At 44.6% G+C, this 19,179-nt stretch overlaps 1 protein-coding gene across 2 annotated transcripts in view; it reads left to right on the forward strand.

The window, feature by feature from the left end:
* Window positions 1-17,786, forward strand: part of atp2c1 (ATPase secretory pathway Ca2+ transporting 1) — a 32,250-nt gene extending 14,464 nt beyond the window's left edge. For both annotated transcript variants that reach the window (XM_022761522.1, XM_022761523.1), the window contains exons 3-27: window positions 66-182; window positions 1,716-1,805; window positions 2,453-2,488; window positions 2,583-2,644; window positions 2,865-2,973; window positions 3,594-3,749; window positions 3,870-3,938; window positions 4,237-4,312; window positions 4,392-4,458; window positions 4,830-4,954; window positions 5,947-6,044; window positions 6,582-6,677; window positions 6,791-6,880; window positions 8,297-8,401; window positions 8,743-8,899; window positions 8,979-9,149; window positions 9,665-9,762; window positions 10,611-10,661; window positions 10,861-11,027; window positions 12,141-12,209; window positions 12,309-12,425; window positions 12,912-13,059; window positions 14,294-14,389; window positions 14,761-14,902; window positions 15,223-17,786. In XM_022761522.1, the coding sequence (XP_022617243.1) occupies window positions 66-182; window positions 1,716-1,805; window positions 2,453-2,488; window positions 2,583-2,644; window positions 2,865-2,973; window positions 3,594-3,749; window positions 3,870-3,938; window positions 4,237-4,312; window positions 4,392-4,458; window positions 4,830-4,954; window positions 5,947-6,044; window positions 6,582-6,677; window positions 6,791-6,880; window positions 8,297-8,401; window positions 8,743-8,899; window positions 8,979-9,149; window positions 9,665-9,762; window positions 10,611-10,661; window positions 10,861-11,027; window positions 12,141-12,209; window positions 12,309-12,425; window positions 12,912-13,059; window positions 14,294-14,389; window positions 14,761-14,902; window positions 15,223-15,344 (2,634 nt within the window). In that variant the 3' untranslated portion in view covers window positions 15,345-17,786. The remainder of the gene's footprint in view (window positions 1-65; window positions 183-1,715; window positions 1,806-2,452; window positions 2,489-2,582; window positions 2,645-2,864; window positions 2,974-3,593; window positions 3,750-3,869; window positions 3,939-4,236; window positions 4,313-4,391; window positions 4,459-4,829; window positions 4,955-5,946; window positions 6,045-6,581; window positions 6,678-6,790; window positions 6,881-8,296; window positions 8,402-8,742; window positions 8,900-8,978; window positions 9,150-9,664; window positions 9,763-10,610; window positions 10,662-10,860; window positions 11,028-12,140; window positions 12,210-12,308; window positions 12,426-12,911; window positions 13,060-14,293; window positions 14,390-14,760; window positions 14,903-15,222) is intronic.
* The last annotated feature ends 1,393 nt before the right edge of the window (window positions 17,787-19,179 follow it).

The following is a 19,179-nucleotide window of genomic DNA, read 5'->3' on the forward strand; positions in this document are numbered from 1 at the left end:
AGAAGCATTGGAGCCACAATAACGTCTGTGTGACGTATATATCTGTGTTGTGTTGGGTCTGACAGGCCGACCTGCAGCTGGGTCTGACCCAGGAGGAGGTGAGCCAGAGGAGGGCCTACCACGGCTGGAATGAGTTCGACATCAGTGAGGAGGAGCCGCTATGGAGGAAATACATCTCACAGGTAACATGTCAGTCAGTCTGAGATGGAACCTCATCCAGACGTTCCAGCTTTGAAGGGACAGTTCAGGTTCTTTGACATGGAGGTGTATGTGTCGGTACCTGCAGTAGATTGTGTTCAGTGGCTCCCAGTTAGGAAAATGTGAGTGATGTGTTGCTGTGGGCGGGGCCACCAGAAAAAAATGACGCAGCCACTTCGCAAACATTATTTAGTGAGAACAAACTAGACCTTGATTTTGTAAATAGTTGGCTTGTAGGCTATAAACAGTAAGCAACATCTAAAATCACCCTCATTTATAATGAATAAGGAATTATAATGCAGCCTAATAAATGTCAACTGTCTAGTCCAGTACACACACCACACCGGTCTCTGTGAGAGCTCGTAGGCTAGGTCACATCCATGGAACGACTGTAAAAAAAAAAAACAAAAAAAAAAAAAAAAAAAAAAAACCTTGGGCTGTTGGAAATAATAAACAACAACAAAAAATAACAATCCAATAAACCTCAGAGCGAACAGCGACAGCGGCTCTTGACATGAGAGCAAAACACCGTCTCCAGATGCAGGTGTGTGCCACAGGTGCGTCAGGCAGTGCTGTGCGATCACTAATAGTCAATCAATCTCTAATGTAATCTACCCTCACCCCCTCACCCCCTGACCCCTTTGACCCCTGACACGACATATGAAGAAGGAGAAGTACTTACACTTTTCCACTCCAAGAGCTGCTCGTGAACCTAAACAATGTAAATACACGTGACGGTCTGGGAGAGCGTTGTGGCAGCTTTAGGGGGAGCTAGAATGCTGCCGGTCCGAGTGTTAAAGAACTGCTTCAGCTCAGACATGTTCTCAGGATGTGTGATGTGAACATTTGCCTTCAGCTCAGTCCACAGTGTCTCTAACGGATTCAGGTCTGGGCTCTGACTGGACCACTCCAGAAGGTGGATTTTCTTTGTCTGAAGTCATCGTGTAGTAGATTTACTCTGATGTTCAGGGTCATTGTTCTGCTGCATCACTCAGCTTCTCCTGAGCCTCAGCAGGTGACAGACACCCTGACATTATCCTGAAGATACCCTGATAAACGTTAGAATTCATTTGCCTGTGGATGACGTGGAGCTGTCCACGACCAGAGGCAGAAAACCAGCCCCAAATCATGAAGCTCCCTCCACCCTGCTCCACCTGTGGGATAATGATGTTGGGATGTTATCTAATCAACACTGGTGAAGTCTCCTCCTCTGTGTGAACATGAGGCCACTGATGGAGATAAACTGCAGGTTCTTTATTAAACAGAAGAAGAAGAAACCATGTGGTGAACAAGATGGAGATCATATTGTAGATGGTACAGTCCAGTACTGCCAAGTTCAGTTTCTATGGAGTCGTCAGTGTGTAAACTGTGAACGAGCCACATGTTCCATCATGGAAAACACACGTTTGAACTTGGACACACACACACACACACACACACACACACACACACACACACACACACACACACACACACACACACTGGTCCTAACCTCTCTTCCTGTCTCTCTGCTTCAGTTCAAAGACCCTCTCATCCTGCTGCTGCTGGCGTCTGCCGTCATCAGCATCCTCATGCACCAGTTTGATGACGCCATCAGCATCACTGTGGTATGTGTTCGTTCAGTCCTCCTCCCTGTGAAAACACTGCAGACACCTGCTGTTCTTCTTCATGTATTAATAGAAGTAGAATTTGAGCAGATGACAAGACTGAGGTTCACGCAGTGAATTCTGTCTGAGTTTAACAAATAAGAAAGTCAGACTTCATGAGAGCGTTGTTAAAGTTAGTTAAGGATGGCGGAGCAGGTCAGACTTCTCCTCTCTGCAGTGCTTATAGAAAGTCTCATGTTTTATTGTCCTACAACATTAAATAGCAGCAGAGTTAATGTGGCTTCTTTGACGATGATCAACAGAAATATCTAAATATTGAAAAAAATACTTTTTTAAAAATCTAGTTGGTGAACAGAGTTTATACCTGACTATACAACGTACATTAAGTTTAATACATGAAACTGTGCATGTAGTTTAACATGGAGGTTCAGGATCAGAAGATTCACAGAGTCCGCCCCCCCCCCACTCTCTCTCTGTCTGTCTCTCTGTCTGTCTCTCTGTCTGTCTCTCTCTGCCTCTGTCTCTCTCCCTCTCTCTCTCTGTCTCTCTCTCTCTCCCTCTCTCTCTCTGTCTCTCTCTCTCTCTGTCTGTCTCTCTCTCTCTGTCTGTCTCTCTCTCTCTGTCTGTCTCTCTCTCTCTCTCCACAGGCCATCATCATAGTGGTGACAGTCGCCTTTGTCCAGGTGAGTCTGGGATGAGTGTGTCAGTGATTTCAGTCTGTTTATTTTTAATGATCATTGAACAGATGTTTACTGTGTGTGTGTTTCCTGTGTGAAGGAGTATCGCTCAGAAAAGTCTCTGGAGGAGCTCGGGAAACTGATGCCTCCAGAATGTCACTGGTGAGAGTAAAAAAAAAAAACTGACTACACAGTTTGATCAACAAACAGCCTCAATATGAAGTGAAACAGATGGAGGATGGAGGACCTGTTGTAGTTGATATTCTGCTTCAAATGTGTGATTAACCAAAGGATGTAGATCTGAATGATGTGGGGTGAACCGCCCCCACCGTCCCACCCCCCTTCACTGAGGTCACTGATCCAGGTATGTTCTCTGCCTCAGTATCAGGGCGGGAAACCTGGAGCACCTGCTGGCCAGAGAGCTGGTTCCTGGAGACACCGTCTGTCTGTCGGTGGGAGAGAGAGTCCCAGCTGACCTCCGCCTCTTTGAGGTGCGCACACACATTCATACACTCATACACACACACACACACACACATACACACACACACACACACACACACACACACACACTCATACACTCATACACTCTCTCACACATACTCTCACACACACACGCTCATACACACACACACACGCTCATACACTCATACACACACACACACACACTCATACACACACACACACTCATACACACACACACACGCTCATACACTCATACATTCATACACTCTCTCACACACACTCTCACACACACGCTCATACACTCATACACAAGCACACACACACACTCACACACACACACACTCTCTCTCTCTCTCTCTCTTTATCTGTTTTATGTTACTGTCACAGACCTTCATTAATGTTACTTGTAGCTCCAGTGACAGGTGAGTGTTCAGAGCAGGTAACGACTCACCTGGTCTGAGCACAGACACCGTGCTGCTGCATCTCTGACCTCAGCAGCTGATTACAGTCTGAACAGTTAAAGTGAAACCAAACTGGAGGAACTGTTTGCGACAGAGTTTCTGTTTTCAACAAGAACGTGTTTCAGCTCCAAAGGGCGATCAGAGAGACTCGGTAACCTCTCTGTGTCTGCCCCCCATCCCCACAGGCCACCGACCTGTCTGTAGATGAGTCCAGTCTGACGGGGGAGACCACCCCCTGCTCCAAATCCACCTCCCACCAGCCGGCGGCCACCAACGGAGACATCGCGTCCCGCAGCAACATCGCCTTCATGGGGACTCTGGTGCGCTGTGGTAAAGCCAAGGTACCAGCACGAGGACTCAGTGTTTCTTCCTGTGTCTGAAGTCCTGACCATATAAAACATACAGTATAATATAACACACAGCAGGTGATCTGTGTGTAAACCTGTTACTCTGCTCCTCAGGGCATCGTCATAGGAACTGGAGAAAACTCTGAGTTTGGGGAGGTGTTCAAGATGATGCAAGCAGAAGAGGTGAGTGAATTTAATCTGAATATAAGTGAAGGAACAAGCTCACACATCACTAGTCGCCTCTCTCCAATGATCTGGTTTCTGAAACCTCATGTTTGTATATAAGGAGGAGGGGTTTATAATCAATTTTAAATGAATCAGGAAGTCGTGCAGAACAACTACAACTGGACTGATGGTTCTGGTTCACAGTCGAGCTGCAGAGGTTTGAATGAGCTTGAATGTGTTGTTTCAGCAGCTGGTGGCTAACCCTAACCCTAACCCCAGTCTCCAGTGTAGTAATGGCTCTGTTGCTTCTGTTCAGGCTCCTAAAACTCCTCTACAGAAGAGCATGGACCTGCTGGGGAAGCAGCTGTCTCTGTACTCCTTCTGCATCATAGGTGAGTCAGTAGTTCATCAGCCGTCACCTGCAGCAGCTCCAGTGTTCAGTCTGACCTGATCCTCCTCCCTGTGTCTCAGGGGTCATCATGCTGGTGGGGTGGCTGCAGGGGAAGAGGATCCTGGACATGTTCACCATCGGTGTCAGGTAGCCGAGGTCCCAATCAGCTGTCTCTGACTATAACTTACTGATTATAACTAACTGACTGTTGTCATGTTATAGATGTGACAGCTATGTGTTCAGGTGTGTCGGGTAGAACGACTTTGTGTTGCGCACAGGAAGGACTGACTGATGGAAATATGTAATGTAATATGTATGTAATGTAATGTTAAGAGGCTGACACAGACTTCTGCTTCTGTTCTACAGTCTGTGGTCCATGAAGGTAAACTGGTTTACACACTGGGGGAAAAAGGAAGAGGGACAGATAGGAATGGATGTCATGTGTTCTGGATGGATGGTTTAAATAATTAAGGTGATCATCATCTTCACTCTGGTTGCTTGTTGATTGTCTCCTTCAGTCTGGCCGTAGCTGCCATCCCTGAGGGTCTGCCCATCGTGGTGACGGTGACGCTGGCGCTTGGCGTGATGCGCATGGTGAAGAAAAGAGCCATCGTCAAGAAGCTGCCCATCGTAGAAACTCTGGGTACATTACTCATGGCACACCACAGTATCCAGTCCCTCCTGAAAGTTGCGATGTTGGGATCGCAAAAATTAACGCAAACCCAAACTATCCCCATGAATTCTGCGCAATCTTCCATTCTTGTCTAATCACTGCAACTTTTCCTCAAATTTGATCAAAAATGATCAAAGTTTCCCTCGAGTTGAACCAATCAGACCAGTCCCTGATCAAAACCTTGATGATGTCACCAAACTCACTTCCTTGTTTGTGGTGTTAAAGCATGTTGTGAAGCCGCAGACACGTGTGACATGTACGTCTCACATTCACCAACAAACATCCCTGTTAAAGACGTGTGAAGACGTTCACCATGTTTTACATGAAAGGGTTAAATAGTTCTGTAACGCTGCAACACTGTGGTGGAGCCACAGGTGTAGAGCTGGAGCCACAGGTGTAGAGCTACCGGAGCCTCCGGGACCACGCTCCACTACTTTTATTCTCCAGAGGAAATAAAACATCTACAGTCACATGATCATGTTGATGTTTATCTACATTTGAAGAAGCTGAAGATCCGATCATCAATAAAGAGTCTGTCATGAAGAGAGAGAGAGAAGCTGATAAAAACACACGGTCAGAGTCGTATCGACATTTAAGGCGTATTGAACGATTCCTAATCGTCAATAACGCATCAAGTAACACCGAAGAAAAACATTCCACCTTAAACGATCACTCACTGGAACAAGTTGCCTTCCATTTTTAATACAAGACAGTTTTTGCAATTTTTTATTTTCTCCCACAGTTTCATTTAAAAAAAAAATCTTTAAGAAAAGCTGCGGTGAAATCAGGTGTTTTAGCTGCAACAACATCCTGTCATCCTTCCCCACAACAGCTGATGTGGTTTTAGTTTTTCTGTTTGCTCTCTGAAGATTTGTTTATTGTGTGTGTGTGTGTGTGTGTGTGTGTGTGTGTTTGTGTGTGTTTGTGTGTGTTGACATTCCTCTGGTTGTCTCCTCCCTCAGGCTGCTGTAACGTGATCTGTTCAGACAAGACAGGAACGCTGACCAAGAACGAGATGACAGTCACTCAGCTGTTCACATCAGACGGACTCCACGCTGAGGTGTGTGTGTGTGTGCGTGCGTGCGTGCGTGCGTGTGTGTGTGTGTGTGTGTGTGTGCGTGCACGCGTTGAGTCGTTGTGCTGTTAGTAAAGCAGCATTAACACCTCCCTCACTGTTGCTGCTGTAATGCGGCGTCTGCACCTGACCGAGGTTCACTCCGTTTCCTGCAGCCCACAGAGACCAGACCGACCCACTTCCTCGGTCCTGAAGTCTCAGCTGCCGGACTGGAGAAGTGGGTCAGGTGACTGAGGACCAGCACACTGGTCAGGGGTCAGTTTTCAGCAATGACGGAAGATGAAAACTGTAAATTTAATTCACATTAAAGGAGCTGAAAATAGATGAAAGTCAAGCAGGATCTACTTTTTCTTTACTGTACAGGACCTTGAACATGTGATTCTCTATGAGAGGAGAATCACTTCTGTGGTGAACAGAGTGATTCTTCTTGTTTTTCACTGACTGGCTTGGCGGGCTCTTGTTTGACTTGTCGTCTGCTCAGTGAGCGTCGTGTTTTTTATGACTCATGGCATTGTCCTGCAGGTGACGGGCGTCGGCTACAACAGAGCAGGAGAAGTTTTACTGGACGGAGAAATCATCCACGGCTTCTCCTGCCCTTCTATAAGTAAGATCGTGGAGGTGAGTTCACTGAAGGGAAACGTGTTTTCACACTGGACCAAATATCTGTGAAATAAAAGGAAGGAAACGTTTGCTGCAGGAGGAGAAGAGATTAATCCGTGCCTGTGTCGTAGGTCGGCTGTGTGTGCAACGACTCAGTGATCAGGAACCACAATCTGCTGGGACGACCGACGGAGGGAGCGCTGATCGCCCTCGCCATGAAGGTAAAAACACTCCGACCGCTGCACTGCATGATCAAATACTTCACATTCACACACAAACAGTAAACGTAAAGTTTTCAATCCTCCGCCCGGCGACAGTCAGAGTGGCAGCCATTTTGTTTTCAGGTTGTCAGTTTGTCTCATTCTCGTGGACACGACATCTCAGTAACACCTTGACAGAACTAATTCAAATTCAGCACAAACATTCACTGGGACTCAAGGATGAACTTTGACCTTTCACCACCGAAATCTAATCAGTTCAAGGTCACAGTAACATCAGAAAACATTTTTAGCACAGAAATTATGGCAAAATTTCACACAACTGGTTAATATTTTAATATTTGATCTGACTATGGATGAACAGGGATGTGACCTGACTCTAGTCTGAGTGGAGGAGGTGATTCTAGTTTTCTTTAGCTTTGTCAATGTGAAGGTTAAATTTCAGTCCTTGATGACACGAGGATTCCTGTCGTGGTTTATTGTCATGAAAATGACTTTTATCAGTTCTTCTTTCATCAGCTAAACTTTTTAGTCTTGAACTGGTAGATCTTATATATCTGGTTCATGTGAAGAGAAGCCGTGAGTCTCCCACAGCGACCAGTCAGAGATTACAAGCTCTCAACACAGACTTTATTTCTGTTTGAGCTGCATTTACTTCATTACATCAAACGTCACTTTGATATAAATCAGGCTGTTGTTGGTAATAGACACTTACACATGTGTGTTGATATCTGTAATCATGTCTCTGTGTAGTTACTTAGTGTTTCCATGGACACCAAAAAACACAACTGGGGTGTCTTCTAATCATCCATCTGGTAACTGCAGCCTCCACCCGTCGCTCTACACCGTCGACTGTCACATGATCTCATGTCAGTTAAACACTTCAGTCTTTTCTCCTCAAGCACACATTAAACCTGTCGGCTGCAGACTCTCGTTTATCGTCCGTGTGTTTCTTCTTCATGTGTTTTCATGAGTGAAACACATTTCAACAACAAGGAGACTCCAGCTGTGACGTGAACATGAGGTGTCTCTGTCTGGTCCAGCTGTGTCTCTGGTCCAGCTGTGTCTCTGATCCAGCGGTGTCTCTGGTCCAGCTGTGTCTCTGATCCAGCGGTGTCTCTGGTCCAGCTGTGTCTCTGGTCCAGCTGTGTCTCTGATCCAGCTGTGTCTCTGGTCCAGCTGTGTCTCTGGTCCAGCTGTGTCTCTGGTCCAGCTGTGTCTCTGGTCCAGCGGTGTCTCTGATCCAGCTGTGTCTCTGATCCAGCTGTGTCTCTGGTCCAGCTGTGTCTCTGGTCCAGCTGTGTCTCTGGTCCAGCTGTGTCTCTGATCCAGCTGTGTCTCTGATCCAGCTGTATCTCTGATCCAGCTGTGTCTCTGGTCCAGCTGTGTCTCTGATCCAGCTGTGCTCGTGTCTTGTAGATCGGCCTGGAGGGCGTGCAGAAGGAGTACGTCCGTCTGGAGGAGCATCCCTTCACGTCGGAGCAGAAGTGGATGGCTGTTCGCTGTGTTCATCGCACCCAGCAGGTCTGTAAGGAGGGGGGGGGGGGGGGGGGTAAGTAAGCAAGTAGCAGAGCAGAAATAAAACATTGGGGGGACCTCCTCCTCCTGCAGATCTCAGTTGGAAAGTTACCATGTCAACAAATCAGAGATGGAACTGGGGGTGGAAGCATTTAAGGCCTTACAATGGAGATCCAATAAAAAACAGTTCAACACATTGATGATAGTGAACAGCTGAGATCATAGAAACTAATAAATGTGTTTACATCATAAATGTAAAAATTATCATTAAGAAGTAAAAACTTTTTACAGTTTGTTTTTGTTCTGTGGTGTGTTGATGTGAGTCTGATTGTATCCGTTCCCCCCAGGACAAGGCGGGCGTTTACTTCATGAAGGGAGCGTACGAGCAGGTGATTCGCTTCTGCAGCTCCTACAACAGCAGAGGAGCCGCACTCCCCCTCAGCCACCAGCAGAGGGAGCTGTACCAGCAGCAGATCAGTTACATGGGCACTGCGGGGCTGAGAGGTAACAGCTCACTGCGCTCTCAGTGACATCACAGACGCTCGCTTCAGCTCTGACACATCATCTCTGCTCCTCCCTTCAGTGCTGGCCTTCGCCTCCGGCTCAGAGATAGGGAAGCTGACCTTCCTGGGTCTGGTGGGCATCATCGACCCCCCCAGGTCAGGGGTCAAAGAGGCCGTGGCCACGCTCATCAACTCCGGAGTCGCCATCAAGATGATCACAGGAGACTCCCAGGAGACGGCGGTGTCTATAGGTCAGAGAGGAGCCTCGCTCTTGATAGATTGTAGATTTTATCAACAGGTTTCATCAGCTGGGAGGAGGAGTGGTCATGTGACTGTTCACTTTGATGTCAGTTTCTACTGGTCAGTCAGAAAAGAAGCTGCATGTTGATTTTATATGATAACTGAACAACGGAACAAAACATTCTTGACAATAAACATAGTCAGAAGAAAAGATAGAGAGTTCAATTTTATAGAACTTGTATCAATTAAATACCAATATTTGATAAATATGAAAGCGTCCACTGTTAGTTTTGAATACAAAATGTCAAATTCTAGATATTCATGAAACATGTGACAGAACATCTGTGTCTGTTTCCTGGTTTAATCTAAGAAACTTTTACTTTGACTTTGTGACCACAATATGTAACACACACAAACAGAAGGCAGATTTCTGATGACTGATGTTTTCAGAATCAATATAAGATGATTATTTTTTTATTATTTTGAATGTCTTTTAACCTTCAGTCTGTTTCCTGTGTCTCTGCAGCCAGTCGTCTGGGGCTCTACTCTAAAGGCTGTCAGTGTTTGTCTGGAGAAGAGGTGGATCAGCTCGACCTGCAGCAGCTCTCACACATCGTCCCCAGAGTGAGAGAACACACACACACACACACACACACACACACACACACACACACACACACACACACACACACACGACACCGATCCATTAGAAGTGTCTCCAGGATATTTAAATTCCACCGTAACTGATTCTGACCCTGGATGATGATTGTCATAAAGATGTTTGGTTGATCTTGACAGAATCAAACCTGTGGATGTTTACTCAGTGTTTTGATTTCACAGCTTCAAACAGGCAGCAGGAACACTGAGTATTTACAGTCAGATGTGTGGAAAAAAACACAACATGACTCAAAACAACTGATATAGTTTCCACACAGTATCAGTCCTGAAGATCAGTGGAACTTTATTCAGTTTATCTCAAACCTCCAATAAAAATAGGTTTCTGAAAATAACCAGTTGCTGTGAGACGTCTGATTCACTTTGATTCTCTCTCTCTCTCTCTCTTTGTCTGGCTCTCTCTCTCTGTCTGTCTGTCTGTCTGTCTGTCTGTCTGTCTCTCTCTGTCTCTCACTCTCTTTCTCTCTCTTCTCTGCTGTCTCTGTCTGTCTCTGTCTCTGCCTGTCTCTCTGTCTGTCTCTCTCTGTCTCTGTCTGTCTCTCTCTGTCTCTCCCTGTCTCTGCCTGTCTCTCTGTCTGTCTGTCTCTCTCTGTCTCTCTCTGTCTCTCCCTGTCTGTGCCTGTCTCTCTGTCTGTCTGTCTCTCTCTGTCTCTCACTCTCTTTCTCTCTCTCTCTCTCTCTCTGTCTCTGCCTGTCTCTCTGTCTGTCTCTGTCTCTCTCTGTGTGTCTCTCTCTGCCTGTCTGTCTGTCTCTCTCTGTCTGTCTGTCTCTGTCTCTTTGTCTCTCTCTCTCTGCAGATAGCAGTGTTTTATCGAGCCAGTCCTAGACACAAGCTGAAGATTGTGAAGGTGAGCATGATGAACTGTAGTATCAGTATTATTATGAGTATAATTATTGGTATTTTACATACCAGCTGTTTGGTTAACATAAAGAAACAAAACACAGATGGAAGAAGTAAAAACTGTTGAATATTAGGTTCAGGGTTAGGTTTCCATGGCAACATGAATGCAAGGACATCTGGGGATGATGCTCCTTGTCGTTGTTCAGTCTCTCCAGAACATCGGTGCTGTGGTGGCCATGACAGGTGACGGCGTGAACGATGCCGTGGCTCTGAAAGCCGCTGACATCGGCGTGGCCATGGGCCAGACGGGCACCGACGTCTGCAAAGAGGCGGCTGACATGATCCTGGTGGACGACGACTTCCAGACCATCATGTGAGTCAAACACTGGGGGGGCGGGGTCTCTCTGGTCTCTGGTCAGTGAAAACCAAAGTGTAAGAAGTGAGAACGGAAATAGCACCTGCTCCTTTCAATCAGCCAATCAGCATGTAAATAAATTTCAGATAGAAAACTAAAAGCTGATGTACACAGCTGCTTTGCTAATGAAGCTAATCAGTGCTGAAACAAGACTCATCAACTCAATAAGTTAATCAGGTTATTAATTTAGGGTTTTTTGTGTGTCAGACATCTTCCTAAACACAAACAGCAAAGTTATCATGGAATAAAAATCAGGACGGCTTTGTTGTGACATCACAAAGTTCCAGAAGTCCTGACGGCTGGTTTTAAGGCTCAGTTTCTGAATACAGGCTGTGTGCATTTCTCTGTGGACTGAGGCTTTGATACTTTCACAGTATTAATATAGAAGCTAGAGCTGATCTATAATCACACTACACATGGACAGAGACCTTTAGACTGGAGGAGCTTTAATTTGCTTTTAAAGTTAAATTATTTAAAGTTTTTTTTTTTTGGGGCTTTTTGTGCCTTTATTGATAGTGCAGTAGAGAGAGACAGGAAATGGGGAGGCAGAGAGAGGGGGAATGACATTGTCCGATGTGGGACTCGAACCAGGGGCAACTGCAGTGAGGACCTTAGCCTCTGCACATGGGGCGGATGCCCAACCAACTGAGCTATACGACGCCCCTTAAAGTTAAATAATGTAGATATCAGCGATGGGCTTGTTGTTGGCGTCATTATTCGAGCATTGTTTCACTACTGGCTCACCTCACCAGCGCTTGTGTTTCCAATTGGACACGGACCCCCGTATTTCTGTTTTTACGGTAAACACATATATACTGTATATATATATTGCAAGTAATCAAGTAATTAATTCATAAGGTAATGAGAATACTTGAATATTGAAATAAATGAAAATTCATCCTTTAAATTCATATTATTAAAATTATTATCAAAATTTAAATCTTTCATGTATTTAACAATCAAACTGACAGATATATATTTACACTGGTAAAAACAATCTAAATAATATCCTTTATTTGAACAGACAAGCTGGTTTACATGAGAGTATAAAGTTTGCTGTTTATTCTCCAGGTCGGCCATCGAGGAGGGAAAAGGAATTTATAACAACATCAAGAACTTTGTTCGCTTCCAGCTGAGCACGTGAGTGGACGGTCTCTGTGATGTGTGTCGTCCTACTGATGTTGGTGTCCAGTCTGTCTCACTGTCTCTCCACCTCTGTCTCTCTCTGCTGGGCTCCAGGAGTATCGCAGCACTGACACTCATCTCCCTGGCGACGCTGATGAACTTCCCCAACCCGCTGAACGCCATGCAGATCCTGTGGATCAACATCATCATGGATGGACCCCCGGCTCAGAGGTACAGGGGCATCATGGGAACTGTAGTGCAAAACAGACTGATAAGTTAAAAAACAAAAACAGCTGATCCAGTAACTGCAGTGTATTTAAAGTGGTCGACTTTCAGGCTGAGGAAATAACAGAATAAAAAATTATTATTATTATAAATTCCAGGCCGTGTAGAAAGTGATGCTTAATGTGATCAGTTTCATGTCAGCTGGTGCCAATTTCATTAAAAACATTTTAATCAGAGTGAAGGCAGTTGAATTTATGAATGGTTTTAATTTTCTAAGGAATGTTCTTGAAATAAAACATATAGAAAATATAACGGAACATCAATAAATAAATAAATAAAATCCGAAAAAGCAAATGATTTAAAAAAGCGTCTCTGTGGGTGTCAATATTTCTACTAATGACTTTAATATTTCTAAAATCCTGACTCCTGCATTAGATTTAAGATTTTACACATGAAAGATTCAGGTGTGTGACAGTGAGTGTTGTGTTGTAGTTTGGGGGTGGAGCCTGTCGACCGGGACGTGATCCGAAAACCTCCTCGTAACGTGAGAGACAGCATCATCACCCGCAGCCTGATCATCAAGGTCCTGGTGTCGGCTCTCATCATCGTCTGTGGGACTCTGTTCGTCTTCTGGAGGGAGGTGGGTCACGTCTGTTTGTCTGTAGAAAACACGTCTGTGTTTTTCTTTCATTGACATGTGATTAAAAAGTGATGAATCATTTTGAAGAGTCGACAAAGAAGAGGAAGTCAAGTCAATTTTTATTTGTATAGCACCGGTTCACAACATAAGTTATCTCAAGGCTCTTTCCAAGCAGAGCAGGTCGAGACCTTCTCTTTATAATATTATTTACAGAGACACAACAGCTCCCACCAAGAGCAGCATTAGACGACAGACACAAGGAAAGACTTTCTTTTAACCTCGAGCAGAACCGGACTCAACAGGTTGGGTTAGAGAGAGAGAGAGAGAGAGCGCAGAGGAAAAGAACAAGAACGTACAGTGATAACAATATTAATAATAGTGACAGTAGCAGCAGTAACAGTGATAGTCATGTAGTGGCAACTGTAGTGCTCCTACTGATAACAATAGTAATGGCAGCTAATAACATTAATAATTATCATAACAGAATCATGGGGCAGTAGCTGGTTTACAGCTGCAGGTCCAGACTCTGCAGCTCTGGAGGAGGGAGGAGGAGAAGGGAGAGAGAGGGGCACACAGCCGGGGCGCCTCATGTGCTTGAGGGAAAAAGAAAACGGTTTGAACGATGCAGCGACATTCAGAAAGTTTACAGGGATCTCGTCGGCATGACAACCTGGATTATACTGTACTGAGTAGGAGGAAGAGAAGTGGAAACTGTTCTGTAGATGAATCTTGATGTGACGGTTTGCTGTATATCCTGAGAGTTTTCATATTTATACACAGCTCCACCTTTATAGAAATTTACAGTTTAATGTCTCGGTTCTTCTGAAATTAAAGCAAAGATAAAAATGAAATCACAGAACGTCTTTGTGAAACTGAATCTGAATGTCTCGGACTATCCCAGGAAGATTATGGCTAGGGTACAACTGGTTTGGTTTTACTTGACATTACATTGTTCACTTGGAGGACGTAACGGGACAAATCGCTCGCTCGCTGTGGACTTTTAAACATAGTGGGTGAAATAAAATGCAGTGAGCACTCGACCAATCAGAAATGTTAAGCACAGCAGACCACACCCCCCAAAGTTCCTGAACCTTTGGAAAGTACAACCCCCCCGACCAAACACTTTTTTTGGGGGTCGATCAATTACCCCGGAACAAAATTTAGACCCTGGTTCCTGGAAACAGCTCAGTCACCTGTCTGGACTTGAATGTGTTTGTTGTTGTTTGTGCTTCAGTTGCAGGACAACGTGATCACTCCTCGAGACACCACCATGACCTTCACCTGCTTCGTCTTCTTCGACATGTTCAACGCTCTGAGCTCTCGCTCTCAGGTGAACTTCTTCTTCTTTCTGCTGCAGCAGCCTGAGAGAAAGTTTAAACACTTTGTCAGTCAACAGACGAGTTAAACAGAAAACCAGTAATAAGTCATTGATTATATGTTCAATTTATAGAACTGTTATATTTATGACAATTATTTCTATTACTGTTATATTTATGACTGTTGTATATTTTAAAATATATACTCAAAAATATGAAATATAAAAACATTGTAAATAAAGAGATGTGTGTGTGACTGATGTTAATGTTGCCTCTCAGACTCGGATGGGCCATGAGATGGGCTGTCATTGATTGATTGATTGATTGATTGATTGATTGATTGATTGATTGACTGACTGACTGATGTCGTGTCGTTGCCTCTCAGACTCGGATGGTCCATGAGATGGGGCTGTGCAGTAACAAGACGTTCTGTTACGCCGTCCTGGCGTCCATCATGGGTCAGCTCCTCGTCATCTACTTCCCTCCTCTGCAGAACGTCTTCCAGACGGAGAGCCTCAGCATCTTTGGTAAGAGAAAACCTGCTCAACATCAACAGCTGGAAACAGCTAGAAATGAAACTGGAGGATTGTTAAACAGCTGCAGTTTGTTAGCGTGTTAGCACGTGTGCGGAGGAAGAGCATTGTACCTCGCCGTGTGTGCTGACATATCTCTTGTGTGTGTGTGTGTGTGTGTGTGTGTGTGAACCGTCAGTGATATTCTACAGAGGAGATATATGTAGGGTATATTTGATATATATGGTATATACATACTGTAAATATATATACAGTATGTTGTATCTGATAAGTGTGACAGAGCGACCCAGTCTCAGTGTTTGTCTCTGGTGCAGACCTGCTGTTCCTGGTGAGCCTCACCTCCTCGGTCTGCATCGTGTCTGAGGCTATTAAGAAGGTGGAGAGGTGGAGGGGAATAGAGCGGACCCCGCCCACTGACTGCTTCCATGAGGTATGACCCCCCCATACCCTCCTACACCCCCACTGCCTGGGCTGAAGGATCTGAGGAAGACGAGGAGGCGGATGAAGGTGATGGGAACATGATGGTTTTAGGATCTCACACCTGATGGCACTGACTAAAGAAGACTGCAAGGACTTGTGGGATTTTCCTGTGAGATCCTCAGACGGGGGGAGAGACTCTGGTCTGGGACTGGAGGGCACTCCCGGTGTCGGGGGGAGGGTTGGGGGGCAAGATAGCGAACTGGACTTTGATTGAGCTGGGAGGAAGAGATGGCTGCTGGGAGATCTCAGCGCCGACGCCTTTTAGCCGGTGCCCCCGCTACACTCAGAGGAGACTCCTGACAGGAGCTTTGGGGAAACCGCCACGGACCGACCACGCCTTCCCGACGCCAACTGGCTCGTTGTTTAGGATGTACGTTAAGAAAACCCTCTGACCAATCAAACACTAGAGACGTGTGCAATTTTCCTCCAGTCGTCTGTTTTAAATCTGTCCACCACTGTTGTTGCTTCTCAATGCGCCGGACGACATGTCGCAGTTTCCAGCACAGGGCGGAGGTGTGACGGTACAAACCATGAGAGGAAACTGTTCACCTGGTTCCTTTGATCCTGCTGAAAGTAAATGTAAAGATTTATGCAGTGAAATATTTACATAATGACAGTCATTTAAAGAAACAGTGCAGCTTTAATTTCATCTTCTCTGCAGCGTTCAACAACATTATTTCGGCACCTAATTTAAATATAAAGTTATTTTCATCTTTTTTTCATCTTGCGTTTTTCAAAAGACGCTCCTAAACATCTGTCTTTATAAAGTGAAACATTTGTGACTAAACAGCAACAACTAACGTTCAAGTTTAAATTTTAAGAGTAAACTTCATTCAGTGACGGGCTGCGACTCGGTGTCAGACCACACATTAAAGTATCTGACACAGTGATTTTATGAAATAACAAAGTTTCCTGTAAAAACATTTTGAATTTCTCAATGAGGAGAAAATATCGTACTAAATAAAATAAACTAAATAAAAGCTTAAAGGTTAATTATGTTAAGACAGAGCAGCAGTTCAGACCAAATAAATAAATAATGTAGCGTCACACCTCCACGACGTGCTGGTTCCTGTGGTCCATGGGCTTCAAGCTTCATCCTTCACACACTGGTTTATATGAACAGAGCTGCTGTTTGAAACTTCCTGACGCTCGTTGTGGACCTGGGTCCAGACACAGACCGTTCAGTGACACCGCTCCTCATCCTGTGCCTTAGAGAAGTCATCCATCGTTTGAATCACCTCCACCTGAGCGGAGGAGGAAGAAGCCCTTTACTGATGGATGGCTTCTCTGCTTCATCTGCTTCAGCACTTCACTCAGTTTTCAATCAATCTCCCCAAGTTTTATTTTCCATTTTTATTTCCTGTCACATCTCTGTCTCAGATTTACCTCCACTTTTAATCAATATAAATAAGTCATGGTGCTTTGTGGGAAATGTAGTTTACTTGGCCTTGGTCTTGTTGTTGAAAGTTTTATTTGTAGATTTTTTTTTTTTATTTATTTCCAAAAGGCACATTTAGACATGACCACGGGGGAAGAGGAAAACACCTTCACTCTGCTTCCTGTTTCCAAAATTCATTGTTTGAACAAAGACGGTCGTCATCGTCTTCAACAATATATTTACTGTGTGTCAGTACGAAATATCAGAAGACGTACCTGATGGGAAGCAGCAGCAGAGTCCAGGTGTTCTTTTACTTTCTCCAGGTTTTGATTTGTAACTTGCAGCTTTTAACTGTAAAAGATTAAAGAATTAAACATGAGATTTTATTTCTAAATGAGCAAATGTCAGCAGAGATATTAGTCTTGTTTTGTAGCTTTTCCATCTTTCATTTCTGCTCTGTGATCTGGAAACACGCTGATGTTGGTAGACTGACACCCAGCAGGAAAACTGAGGCGCCTTCACACAGTCCCGTATCACAGACAGAGTAAAGTCCAACATCAGCTACAGCTCAGAATCAAACAGACCAGTTAAATGAGTCCAAGAAAACGAAAGGAGCAACGTGAGTTTATTTAAAGAGGATCTTGAGCAGGAGTTCAGACTAAAAACAAAGCTGTGGTGATTCAGGAACAGGTGAGGCAGGTTTATCAGACGCCACAACTCATACAGGAAGTCACAGCCTCAGCTCCTCTGTTTCTGAGCCTAGTTCAACAAAGAGCCTCCACTCCAACGAATGAGAGACAGACTGTAAATAAAGATGGACGTCGCCTCTGTGACGTCACCCACAGATTTCTAAAGCTCAAAGTGAGCTGCTCCACCGTCGCCATCTTGGCATGTCTGACCCCCGCCCCCTAACTCCCAGCTAATCCAGAAATGGTCAAAGAAGCATTCGCTCGCCCACCTGTCACTCAAAGAGGCCACGCCCTCAATCCTCCATAACTGTAGTCCTTAATAAAATGTAAACAGGTGAGTTATATAAACAGGTGTCATGAAGGAGGAAATTAGCTGTAGAGACCAAAACAGTTTTTGTACCAGGCTGTAAACATGTTTATTTCTGCTGTAAAGTTGGACATTTGAACATGGGAGTCTATGGGGACTGACTCACTGTTGGAGCCAGACTCTAGTGGTCGTTAGAGGAACTGCAGCTTTTAGTTTTTCAGCGCTGGAGGTTGATGCTTGGTCTGAATGGTCTTAAAGCAGATTCTGATCCAGCTCCTGGTTTGATACAGAGACAGTGGAGAGGAGGGAGGAGTTAAACTGTTTCTGTTGTTTTTAGCTCCAGTCAGACGCCAGATTTAAAAATCTACTTTTGTTTATACCTATGTGCTGTGTTCACTCCCTGTTTGTGCAGGTTTACCTGCATTACCTGACTTGGACCTTCTGTTCTTACATTTACAGCAGATGTGGTGCATTAAATTGTCGTTCCACTCCGGTATAAATGTATGTCTGAAGATTGTCAGTCATCCAGGTCGTGGTGTTTCTAAGTGCTGAACAAAGGGAACTGGGTTTTCTTGAGTCTTGAGGTGAAGTGGTCTGGGTGAGAGCTGCAGTGATTCATTGATTAGTTGATCAGCAGAAAACTAATCAGCAGCTGTTTTGATAATTGATTCATTGCTTGGAGTCAAAAACGTGAATACTTTGTTTTCTTTAGTTTTCTGTGAGAATACATTTCATAAACCAAGAAAGTAATGGAGAACATAATTACCAGATTAAACGATGAAAATAATCGATTGCTTCAGCTTTGGTTCAGAAAATGTGTCTGAACTTAAGGTTTGTTTCTGACCTGTGTGACGGTCTGATGCTCCTGGTTCTGCTCTCCTGGACCCGTGTTGTGTAAAAGGCAGCAGATCACATGACCTCCATTTTGTCCCGTGTCCACTCTCTCACCTGTTTTTGAAGTCTCTTTTCCACCTGATTGAAATCCTCAGTTCTTCATTCCTCTTCTCATCATCGACGTTCACACTGGTTTGTGTGAACTTGTACATTTGACTCTGTAAAATAAGTGACGGTTGGTGTCTCGTCTAAACTTACTCTATAAACTGCTTTCTGAATCTGCTGTGTGTCGGGGCCGAGCATGACTGGTGGCAGCTCTTCTTCTTTTTACTGCTGAGTGGTTTGGACAGTATTTCACAAAGCAGATCCCGTCCCTCACCTGAGTCTGAAGTGCAGCTGAAACAGTTGATTGATCGACCGATGGAGCAACTTGTATCTGTTTGTCATTTTCAGATCATTACATATGAAGATTTGCTGCTTCTATTTAATATTCGAAAGATGTCGCATGGAGCTTTAAGAGAGTGTCACTGACGATTAATTGACTAATCAGGAAAATAGTCGTCACATCAGTGAATAATGAAAA

This window comes from Seriola dumerili, unplaced genomic scaffold (assembly GCF_002260705.1).
Source record: "Seriola dumerili isolate Sdu_G_001 unplaced genomic scaffold, Sdu_1.0 BDQW01000415.1, whole genome shotgun sequence".
NCBI classification, from domain to species: domain Eukaryota; kingdom Metazoa; phylum Chordata; class Actinopteri; order Carangiformes; family Carangidae; genus Seriola; species Seriola dumerili.